General features: G+C 43.0%; 1 protein-coding gene across 3 annotated transcripts in view; it reads left to right on the top strand.

Moving 5' to 3' along the window:
* The first annotated feature begins 6542 nt into the window (after positions 1–6542).
* Positions 6543–12341, top strand: part of ARFGEF3 (ARFGEF family member 3) — an 88315-nt gene continuing 82516 nt past the window's right edge. Inside the window, exons 1-2 of one of the 3 annotated variants that reach the window (XM_050314403.1) lie at positions 6543–6911; positions 8027–8078. In XM_050314403.1, the coding sequence (XP_050170360.1) occupies positions 6827–6911; positions 8027–8078 (137 nt within the window). In that variant the 5' untranslated portion in view covers positions 6543–6826. The remainder of the gene's footprint in view (positions 6912–8026; positions 8079–12341) is intronic. The other 2 variants (XM_050314401.1, XM_050314402.1) reach the window with 2 other exon arrangements.

Raw genomic sequence — 12341 nt, 5'->3', positions numbered from 1 at the left:
GAGTAGTTTTTAAAAGACTTAAAACCCAATGCATTTGGGTAGTGATGCTATCCCTCAGGCCTACAAGGCTGTGGGCTCCTGTGACTATTGCTGTAATAAGAGCTTTTGTGTGGTTCAATATCCACTTAGCACCGGATTTTCAGATCATGACTTAGAGGCAATTACTGTCTACTCCTAGCAAGATGGAAGCTGAATGCTGTACTCCCTCTGATTATATATCCAGAAAGTATATGCCAATAGCAATCTGAGCATTGATTGAGTGTTGATTAATACTAGTAGTGGAATATAAAAGGACATCACTCAATGTGCAAGTTCATCAGTCAGTTTACAGCAAACTGGTCTCTCAAAGAACATTCCAAGAAAGCTTCCAAGCATGTGGCTATACCCGGGTCTACTTATAGGTCAAATTTACTGCTAATTTGCAATTTGTCAAACTCAGGAACCAACTCCTGTGCCAAGTCAGATGACAGAGAGAGATGTATAAGTAATTGATAGTCTTTTCCAACCTAATTGATTCTGTGATTCTGTGATACCTTTGAGATGAAAAGTTGTGTCTTCAAGGACAAGAGCAGATGGGGAGTAACAGATTCTTACTCCCTTTGGAAGAGCTTTTGGAGACTGGGACTTACTTGCCTTGAAATAAGTTCCCACTTATTATTGTGAGGAATAATACTAAATACTAAATTCCTACCAAATAGAAACCACACTCTGCTCTGAAGCTAACTACTCTCTTCATTCAGAACATTTTATCTTTTAAGTCTTCTAAGTTGGTTTTTAATGTTGGCAAAGTAAGCACCATTGACTAACAGAGTCAAAACACCACATCTCAGACAGTTTGTGGGCAGCATGGAAAATAAAAAGGAGATTATTTTTTTTCCCCTTGTGTTTAGTCTTTACATGAACACACAAAAAGAAGGCTCTGAATTGAATGTTACCACCATAGTATTGGAAAGCCAAGAGTATTACCCTGAAACCAGGGGATTCATTTCAGACTGATCTATCAGTAGCAGAACAGAATCTATAAATTAACACTATTAAACTTCTAATTAACCTGTCCCGTTGTGTTTCTCTTTATTTGGCACTATGCTTAACAAATTCAAGGATTTTTCAGAGAGTGGTCATACTTTAAATTTTGTAACAGTGCATGAAAATCTATTTATCTATTTCAAAAAGACCATAGTAGATTGAAAACTTATACAGTTCTTAACTTTTCTAGGAGTATTTCTAGTACTTCAACCCATGTATTTATATGCTTAACACCAAAGAGGCTATGCAAATCACAATTCATTTCCTGGCCAGTAGAGATACATTTAGTTAGACCTTGGTGACTTTTCTTGACTTTGCAACACAAGCCTCTAACAGCTGTAGACGCCATGATATCATTATTTCCTCATAACGAGAGACACCTTTTTCACAGTCAAAGGCCACAGCAGATTTCAAAGCAGGTTATGGATACAAATATGTATAATGAATTTGTCACTTTTGTGACCTACATTTCATACAGCTACAGTTCAGTACCTTTTCAGAGACAGCTTCACAGAGTTTGAGTTTGTGCCTTTTGCATATTCCAAATATATATGATGGCCAGATGGTACAATCCTGACTTTTGTGTTCAGCTTTTGAATGGACTACTGTTTTCTTTCCATAGATCAAGACTAGGGGAATCTTCTGGATTATAGGGAGAAAAGTGGGACACAAGGAACCCTCTGAAGTTTAGTTTTCTGGCTGACTTAAAATTCTTGTGATATTAATCTTAACTCCACAGTTATTTGTAATTTCCTTGCCCCTTGAAACCCTATCAATAGAGTCTGATGGAAGAAAGAGAGCTTTTATAGTTCAAATCTTCAAGCTGCCTTTTCCCATGTACTCACTCTTCTTCACAAACTCTTGTATTGCAAGGTAGAGAAGAACTGAAATTAGTACAGAGAAGGGCAATCAGTATGACCAAAGATCATTTAGGAAGAAAGATTAAATAGCATAGTCCACTGTAGACTGGAATAAAAACAGCTGAGGGAGGACATGCTCAGTGTATAAAGAGTCATGAATTGTGGGGGGAAAATAGGGACTGCTTATGCAGTGCTTCTCACAGCACATAAGGTAGGTAGAATCAAAAACCTAAGCAAAAAGAAGCTAAAACTCTACAAAAAAGTATTTTCTTTTGTTTGCGTGCAACTCGGCTGTGGAGCTTACTGCCACAGGATGCTTGTGCAGGTCAAAAGCATAAAAATAATCAAAAGGAATTAGATACAATCCCAGAAGAAAAATCTTACAGATATTACTGAATACATGAAGATAAAACCATTGTCTCAGGAAGTACCTAGTCTGCAAATTAATAGAGACAGAGAGAGTTTACCAGAGGAAGGGGCACTATACTTTTTCTACCTTTTCTTTAAGAACATCCACCTAACTTCTGTCAGAAATATGTAAAAAGAACTTTGATTTGATACAGAATAGCTGTTCTGTGTTCCTGATACCTTCTTCAACTGCCTTTGCAACTCTGCAGGGAGACGAGAAGATTATGGCAAATCGAAGGCAGTTATGGGAATTTTTGCTTTTCATCTGTTATTGCAGAACGTATATCTCAACAAGGCCAGAATGTCTTGTCTCGTACTTCTACCCTGACTTGGACCTCAAGACTTTACATTTGCTTCAACTGTTCTTTACAGAATAAATTATGTGAGGCTATGTTGAAAAGACAGTTTTGAATATATACTAGCCTTATTGAAAGTTCCCACTTCAGAGGGCTTTTCTCCCTAACTCTGTAATCCCTGCACCCAGCAGCACCCATGCTCAATGTGCTTTGCAGTGCTTTGTCTTTGCTCAGAAAGGTCATGCTGTGGAGGGTGCAAAAAGCAGCACCAGCTCAGGAAGGATTTCATTGAGCCCTCTGATAGCCTCTGGTAATTCACTGTGTAGTCAGACAAACAATGACAGATGCCACCCTATCATCAACAGTGTGTTCACAGTCTAGACATCCAAAACTGAAAACAAATCCTGACAAGGGTCTTGCTTGTCTGAGTCTTGCTGCCCTCTGGGAGAGGGAAGGAAGGGTACCTCCATCTGGTATCAGGTGTCACAAAGGTGCTGATGAGCTCATGTTCCACCTACAGCCCCTTTCACTTCAAATTTTTTGAGCAATTTTTTCCTATATAAAGGGATTCACATGTACAGACCCTGCTGAGCAAAACTGAGCCTAAGCTTCTTTTGAAAATATAGTCAGTCCAGTCATAGGGGTGCTTGTGGGAAGACTAATTTTTGAAAAATCTGGCTAAGCAATATTTTTGAACCATGGAACCAGGTGTTTTTCCTTTCATTAGAGGGAATTTCTTAGTATTTTGTAATTAAATTTGAAGGAAGTTCTCAAGGGACACAGCCCATCTCTTCAGTGCACACTTTCCAGCATCTGAAGCATACAATGAGATCTTGACCTAATATATTGTTGAAATGGCCAGAGCACAGGGAAAACATGAGTGATAATGACTAATAGAAAGTATATGTGATTATCTCACAGTCTAACATGCCTTTGTCTCACACTTTTCCACTGTACATTCTAGTTCATTCTTAGGACCTCAAAGACTAGAATGACAGGGCAGGCGTGTGAAATATGTCTATATGCTATCAGAAGAGATTTAAACACATTGCCTTCCTCGGCTACTGGAAGGAGCAGACACATAGCAGCAAGGAGGTCTCTAAGTCAAGTGAATACTGCTCACTAGCCTAGAGAGAGAATTGTACTAATACAGCTCTATTACCCTGGGTATTTTGAGTAGCTTGGCTTTGCTTTCACACTTCTTGGCTGTGTTCTGAGCTCTGGGTGTATCCCAGGATATAATCAGTATTCACATAATGCAAAAGATCAGTAGCACTGCCAGGTGAGTGTTACAAAAGCAAACTGCATATCTGCCACTGCATCTTAGAGATATATGACCACTGCATCCTGCAGATACCAGATCTGCATAGGAGCCTTCTGACTTCCAGCTGGACAAGGCTTCAGATGTGCAGGGAACCATCAGAACTGGCTCCTAGGTAGCCTCTACCACTGTAGAAGGCTACTGGCTTTCAACAGCCAGGACAACGCAAGGAGGACTTATGAACTCTAAGAGTGACCATAGAAAGCTTAGTTGTCTCTTCATGACAGAAGACAGGAGGTTTCTTCACCATCATCCCTACCCTGTACCTGGACTTCCAGATATTGTGACATTCTAGGCCACTTGCCTTGAAGGGGAGTCCCAAGCGCATGATTAAACATGACCTCCTCCCTAAGCAAAACGTATTCAGTGACTGACTTCCAGCAGGACATGGTTACTGTGTATTTATGTCATTGCTACAGACAACACACTCAAGGACTGATGGACTCCTGCTTATATTGAAATAGAGGGCCTCACATTAAAAGTGTCAATAAGCTGACTCATGGTACTTTGACATGCTCAGGAAGAGTCATCATGACTTAATTTTTCCATCTGCATAAATCTTACTGGCTCTAGAGAGCCTGAACATGTCCTTTGTTTCTCTCAATCTGGTGACATAACTACAGGGAAAAAGTGTTTAGCAGCAGAGAATCCATTTTGCTTGAAGACATTGGACAGTGGGTGAAATACAAACAAACGCAAATTTTGGTTCAGTAAAATCGAGCATGCATGAAAACACTGTAGCTCTGGTGAAGATTCCAGCTGCAAAGGCCCTCCTGTAGAGACCACAGAGAAATTAACCAGTGAGTTGATGATGCATATAGTTAGAAAATAATCTGAAATTAAAAATTAATTAAGTTTCATCAGTGGTTTCCTGAAAACAAGCAATTAATTATTTACTACTTATAGATACATATTTATCTTTTAGCATTTCAGAGGTCCAGATGAACTCTGGTACATAGTTTCTGCATTAAAAATACCTCAAACACCATCATAGTCCTTTTTGTTTTTTCCCCTCAAGGAAAAAAAAAACAAAGTCTTGAAAAGACAGAAACTGACTCTCATGCTCATTTGCTCTAAGCACAACGCAGAATAAAGAGGAAGCACATAGGTGGGAAAACAATTCATCACCACTTCAGCTTGAGCGTTGACTTAAAGCATCACAGTGCCCTGACAAACCCAGCCACTAGCTACATTTTTTTTCATTCCAAGGAAGGTGGCAGGGCATGGTCAGAGATAAGAAACTTTTGGAACATACTTTTGGCTTCTTAGAGATTGGTTTATGCCCTGAAATTGGAAGCTTAATGGTACTTCTTTTAGAGATTGGGGTTTTTTTGCTTGAGTGGGTTTTTTTGTTTGGGTTGTTTGGGCTTTTTAATCCTTACTGTTGTAGCAATAGGCATTCCCTATCCACCTCTAGACCTTTGTGGCATCATTCTAAATCATTTTCTTCAGAGAGGAGTTTTACATTCCAGCCTTAAAAGACAACTATGGATTATGCATTCATTATACTTCTGAACACAGGATGAGCCCTTGTAAGTATTTGGATAAGGGACAGCCTTTGAAAGCCCAGTATCCTGTGGGAAATGCTATGGCTGATTCACCAGGTGCCAATATTCTGCCTGGTAATTCACAATTGGTACTCTTCCAATTAGCAGTAGGAGACAACCTCTAATACTGCCAGCTGCTACCTGGAATGCCTTTCTTATCTGTTTGGGTGTTTTTTTCCTTGTCTGCTTGCTCTCTTGTATCTTTTTACAGAGATTCTGCAAGAAGACAACGTCATTGTAACACTCAGTTAACCGATGCAATCACAAAAAGGGCAAGTAGGTATAAACTAGAGATAAGGCAAAAGAACAGCAAACTGAAGAAGGCAGGAGGTTTGATGAGTAGGAAGCATTCCGAGCCTGAGGAGGACGATCCGACTAGCGGAGTGGCTGTTTTCTCCCCTGGGGGACGGCTTGATGGGGGGCACATGAGTGTGCGTTCTTTTCAAGGCTCAAGACAAGCGACAAGTCCTGACCTTCTGCATTTGCCAGCTGGGGAGAGAGGCGTGGATCCCGCAGGGCTCACGGCCATTTATTTGACCCTAGTCGATTTCAGGGGATAACCAGAGCCGGCACGCACGGCGGTGTGCAGACCTGCCTGCCTCTATCCGTCGGGTGCGACAGCGCCCGCGGCTCCGCAGGACGCTGCGGGCCGGAGGGATTGCGCTGCGGCAGCGCTGCCGGGAGCGGAGCGCCGGGCTGGCAGGGCTGGGGAGCGGCAATCGTGCCCTGCAGTCCCGGGCCGCGCTCAGCAGCAGGGTGGCGGGGCGGCACCGAGAGCAGCACCCCCCGCCCGCCCGACCCCGCGAGTGCCCCGTTGGATTCGGGGAGGCCGAGGCGCAGGCGGCTCCCAGCGCGCCCCTCCCGCTGCCCGGGGGCGGACAGGCCGGGCTGCCGGCTCCCCGCGCCGCCGGTCGCCATGGCGACCCGGCCTGCCCGCGCCGCTCGCCTCCCGCGGGGCTGCTGCTGCCGCCGCAGGGTCCGGCTCCGGCGGCGCCGGCCCTACCCCGAGGGTTCTCCGCACCCCCGCAGGGAAGGGAGTCTCTGCGCTCCCGCGGGCAGGGCCAAGCCTGGCCCCAGCCCCGCTGCGCCACCGGGGCCTGCCCGGGGTGGGAGAGGAGGAGGAGGAGGAGGAAGAGGAGGGACTCCGCAGCGGCAACAACTGACGTGTCCCCGCCATGGAGCTCGGCGTGATTCATCAGCGGCGGCGGGGCGGCAGCGGGATGCCGCGCTCCGCTCCCGCGTAGGCACTGCTGCGGCGGGGGCAGCCCCGGCACCGCTCTGCCGCCCGCATCGCCCTCCTCCTGCTCCTCCTGCTCGCCGCCTGCTTCTCTTCCCCCGCGGCTAGGCGAAGATCCCGAGGGAGGCAAGATGGAAGAAATCCTGCGAAAGCTGCAGAAGGAGGCGTCGGGGAGCAAGCACAGGGCCATCAAGGAGAGCTGCACCTGGGCCATCGGTACGGTGTACGCGGGGGGCGCGGCCGGGCTGCCGCGGGGAGCGCAGCGGGGCAGGAGCCGCCGATGGAGGGGTTTTGTAACGGCGGGGGCAGGGAGACCTCAGCAAACTTGTTCCGCGCTGGCTGCTGAGCCTCCGGCGGGCGGGGAGCGACAGGAGCGCCTCGGGCTCTTCGAAATGCCCGGGAGCTCCGCGCTGCTGGAAGAGGCCGTGGCACCTGCTGCCGGTCCCGGAGAGTATCCGCGTCCTTCGCCCTCCCCACCTCCTGGATCTGTTTCGTGGCGCTTCCCAGGCAGATACGGGTATCAGTAGCTGTCAGTTTCCCTGTCAGTTTCGAAGGGGCTGTCTTTTTCTTAAAAGGCTCCCTCGTTCCCCTAAATCATCGTAAAAAACCGTCCGGCATAGTTTTTACTGCCGGTTTATGTTCGGGAATCTATTTTAAAAGCTAGGGGTTTTGTTTTACTGGATTCCATGAGCTCTTTTATCCTTGCTATATAATGGAAATAATGATCAGTATAAAGAGTTCATTTTTTAAGGGAATACAAGCTTAGGTACATTTTAGCATCCATCCATTTTACAAGATTGTTTGTGTCTTGAAGTGTTTTTTTGACGCTAAGAACCTGGAGCACTCGTCAGCACTCGTCAGCAAGACCTCTAACTTACATCATCGTAACTGTGATACTTTCAATTACTTTAAATTTTTATTTTTCATCCATACATAGCTACAGCATTCTGTGATAATTCATACCTGTTGCTGTCTTATTACTGGCCTTTCATCTTGATGTTCCATGGATTGCTTCATTAATTGTGTGTTACTCTTGCACAGCAGCCATGCAAATATCCCAAATACTGTTCCAGTTTTAGTATCTGTGCTGCCGAAGTGCTGATATGTGAAAGTGGAAAAGATGGTACTCGATGCCTTCTCATTGGGCACCCAGGCACCTGACAGATTTCTGCAAAGCTTTGTAGACTTGGAGCAGCAGTGATTGTTGTTTTGTCAGCTGAAGTAGGTGTAAACTTTAGGATCGTTAGTTCAGAGATTGTAGCCAGATGTATTACTGTGGTTGAACTCAGAAGTTTCTTTCAAAAGCCCTATTGTTTCTTTTGATTATACAGAAACCTTGGATTCTCCTGATGCTGCTATCAAGATACCTCCATATCAGCTAAGGTAAGGACATTTAATGTTGAATCCTGTGGAGCTGTCGTTATTTGTAAAATTGAAGCAAAAAATTGAATTAAAAGTGAGGTGGACAGGGGAGGGGGCTGAATCTTTGTGATTTCTTTAGTTTGTAGATATACGTATCTATGCTGATAGTAGTGGATAACTTGCTGATGATTCCTTGGCCTGTGGCCATGAATGAAATGTGTTAAAATGGGTATGTGTAGTGGTGACACTGGTTCGAAACCTTTCGGTTTAAGAGTTTTCCTTCTGAATTACAGCTTTCGGTATAAATGATAATGTTTCCCAGCCTTCTGAGTGTCTTTGTTTTCTTTTCAATCTAAATCAGTTTTTGTTTACTGAAAATAAAAATTCTGGAAACTGAAAAATTATCATATAGCTAGGACACTGACTAAAAACTAAAATAATGCAGTTTCTATGCCTAATTCTTCATTTAACCTACTAGATTATCTTGAGTAAGCCTTCTTCCTTCTTCCTGCCTGCATTTGTACACCTATAAAAGATCTCATTTTGGAAATTCTGATTGTTATGGAGTCAGTGGATAAGCAAAATTATTCATTTTCACTTCTGACAGAACCATTGGGAATCATCAAAAGGAACTAGCAAGCATACTGCTTAAAACAGAAGGACGCTGTTTCACACAGCCTAATCATTCAGATGTGAAATACTTAGGCTTGCCTTATTAAAGAATGTAATGGATGCTAAAAAATTGCGTGAGTGCAAAAATCACCTCAACAAATCCATGGAAGAAACTGATTGAAGTCGGTCAGATGCAAAGGTACCCCATCTTATTCAGAAGTACTTTAGTCAGAGATGATTGAGTTTTTATAAAAGGATATGTAGGAGTCTTGCTGGATATGTGGCCTGTCCTGTAGTTCTTCTAGATATCTGTTCTGAGCTGCTGACAGAGGTGCCATTTGTTTACCACAATATTACTCTCAGTAAAGCAGCCACCAAATAGGGAAGGTATAAGAGCAGTTCTTTTGCCACTCTAAAATCCTATCAGCTGCAGTCCACAAAAGGCCTCAATGAAGTGGGAGATGGATGTAGCACAGGTCTGACGTAACCAATGCCAGACACATGCATCTCCAGCACAGACTGGAAACAGCTGGATGACTAATTCCCCGTAGCTTCATTAGAATTAGGTTTACTTGTCACTGTGGCTGGAGAACACTTGGCTCTTCATCTTCCCTTTTATCAGCCGCTATCTTTATGGTCTCTCTGTTTTTAAGTGCTGTTGTCTTTCCCTGTGAATTAGTTAACTAGCTGTTACCACACTACTTCCTTTTTCACTTGCCTACTACCTCTTTACAGATATGTCTACTTTTTCTCTTCTTCCTCCAGTCTTCTTAATGATGTATTTGTTTAGTTGGGGCGTTTTTTCCACTGTAAATCCTAATCGTTTTAAATGAAGCTAATACCTTCACAGGTGTAGCTATGATGAAGGAAACTCTTAACGTTAGACTTGTCAGTAACAATGCACTCATTATTACTGAATGTTTTGCAAAAATAAAAGGTACACAGGAGAATTTGAATAGAAGCTTTTGTTGTGGGGCCCTTGGTAAGTCTCTGCCACACAGCCTCAGACAGTGTGGGAGCTGTTGCTGAACTGACTCTTCCCTCTTTGATAACAAGAGGCACCAGGCTCCACATCAGCACACTGAGCCACATCTTGGGCTGGAGTTCACCTGCATGGTGTGCAAATTAGATAAAAAGTTTTCTTTGCTTGGTATTTGTGAAAGAGCAGCACTCTGATGGCTTGGGTCCTAACACTGCAAAAGAATAGCTTTGAAAGTATTGTGGCAGCTACAATCAGAAATACAGCCAGGATACAGGATGGAGACATCCTGACCATGCCTCTTTCCTGCTTTCGACTTATATCAGGTGCAGGTTGTATCACCTGCTGTAATACAGGTCAGCCTCTGGAGCTCATCCACTTGGAATCTGAGTCTGCACTTCAAACTTTCTGCTATATTATTTTTGAGTGTAGTAACAGAGCATGGGAATGTGTTGTAGAATATTCCATAATACTAGAACTAATCTTTCCAGTAATTAACCCTAGTCCACAACTCAGATCTGAGCTCCATAGTGACAACATACTGAAAGTGTTAAAGGCAGTGTGGCAAATAGTTCAGGAAAAAATGTATTTATGAGCTGAATTTTGAGTACTTTATGGGGGGGGAGGATGTTCCAGCCTGCTTAGTAATAAAATTTGGGGTGTCCTTAGAATACAATGGATATAAAGAAAGGACATCAGCACTTCTCTACAGGGTATTTGGGAAAGTTCTTGATCTAGGGCACATTCATACTGCATAGGAATGGAGAACAGATTGATGAGCTGCCACATCCAGTTGAGATAGATACTGACTTGGTTTCAAAAATAGTAAATGAAATAAGTATTCCAGTCAGTATTGTTCTGTTTCTCCACAGAGCAGTGTTTGGCTTCCACTAGTGAGTTGTACTGATGTTATTGACATTTAACAGGTTGTCTATGACCATGCTTAAGTTCTTTTCCTTCTAAAACTGAAGAATGAAGACTGGTTTCAAAAATGAGAGTGTGTAAACTGTATACTCACTTTTTTTGATTTATAATAAGAAAAACCATTTACTGCTTTTGACACCCCAGTTCCAGATGAGTAGAGGTTCTTCATAATGTTTTCTTGTAAGATCGTGACCCTAGTGTGAGATTGGGGACGACCTGGTGTCTTTTTGCATTTCCTCAGCCTGTGACCCATTTTAGTTCAAGGGTTTTTAACATATGTCAGCTACATACTTGTTTCCACAATAGTGTTGAGGTAGATTCTGTGTTCTGGCTTGCTCCTGATCCATCCATGGTTTCCTCTCTTGTATTGGACCTCTGTTACTGAACATTAGGCAGACCACATTATAGTTCTCTGTGCAATTAATTAGGGGCTGTAGCATTTGTATGGGAACCGTTTCTGGCACTTGTCTGGTAGCAGTTTAGATAGTTCAGACCTGCTATGTTTGGGAGCACCTGGAGTATTTTTGCCCCAAGGGAATCTCAGTGACTGGACATTCAACCTGGAATGTCATTCTTTAATTAGTTTGATAGAGATCTGTTGGGTATATCTTTAGGGAGCTAAATGAGACTATTTTGCTGTTCCACTTCCCTTGATGTTAATTGGTCTTATGAATCCAAATCCCACTTAATGACCTTGCATATTAAATCTAATGAGGGGCATTATTTAAATGTCTCACTTCCTAAAGAAATACAAATCTCCAACAAGTACAGAGTTTCCCTCAGAGTCTTGTCAGCTCTGCCTTGAGATAGGAGTATGTTTGACTTTTTGGGACTTTCAGCTTATGATCAGAGTATTGGGCAAGGTTTGAGAGAGTAATGAAGATTAAAGTGGATCAAGATGGAAATGACTTGAAGTCGGTTCAAGGCTTTGTTGTAGATGTTCTGGGAATTCTTCAGAAGGGAGAGTCACATAACCTATTGGTAACTGGTCTCTTATTAACTGCATAGTATGATGATATTTTTCTCTGAACAGGAGTTGTAACGATTGAATATGTACTAAGTCCTTAAGGAGTCTGGATGGATGACTTCAATCATGAGTTAGATAAAAGGAATTGATGTGCTCGTGTTTTAACTGGTGAATTGATCACACAGAAAATAGCTTAAGAGTTGTCTGCCAGCAAACAGTTGTTTGCTACTAAGTTGGGCTCTGTTTACTTCAGTATTTTCAAGATGACAAATTCTTCCCTAAGGCCAACAATATACACTGAATAAGCCTCTCTTCTTGGCTGATCCCCAGCCAGGTCCTCTACTGTGTTTTTAGAGACTGAAATATGACCTATTACAGGTAACTGAACAGACACAAAAAACAAGCTTTGAAAAAGAATGTTTGATCAGAGCAGTTTAATACTCATGAGAATTATCACCCTATCAGAGAATAAAATAAGAGGCTAGACAGCACTTGCCAGTCACATACCACTTTCAAAAAACTTGGGTTTAGCAGAGTTGCTTGGAATGCTTTATGAAGTTAAGTCATGCCTTATAGGCTATGTAAAACTTAGTGGCTTTTTATCAGCACAGACTTGGTGCTGCTAAGAGGAGGTAGATGGGACTTCTGAGGGAGCTTCTTTTCAGAAGGAATGCAAATTACATCATGTACTGTACCAGAAAGGCTCACTTGAATTCCACTTGTATTTCACATTGGCCTTTTAAAAATTACCAGTACTTCTGGATATTATAACTGGGAAGTCAGAAGTCAGTGATGAGCAGGG

The sequence above is a fragment of the Myiozetetes cayanensis genome, unplaced genomic scaffold, assembly GCF_022539395.1.
Source record: "Myiozetetes cayanensis isolate MyiCay16 unplaced genomic scaffold, myiCay2020 scf2-11, whole genome shotgun sequence".
NCBI lineage: Eukaryota > Metazoa > Chordata > Aves > Passeriformes > Tyrannidae > Myiozetetes > Myiozetetes cayanensis.
Note: the sequence above shows the minus strand (reverse complement) of the source record. Positions and strands in the feature narration are given on the sequence as shown.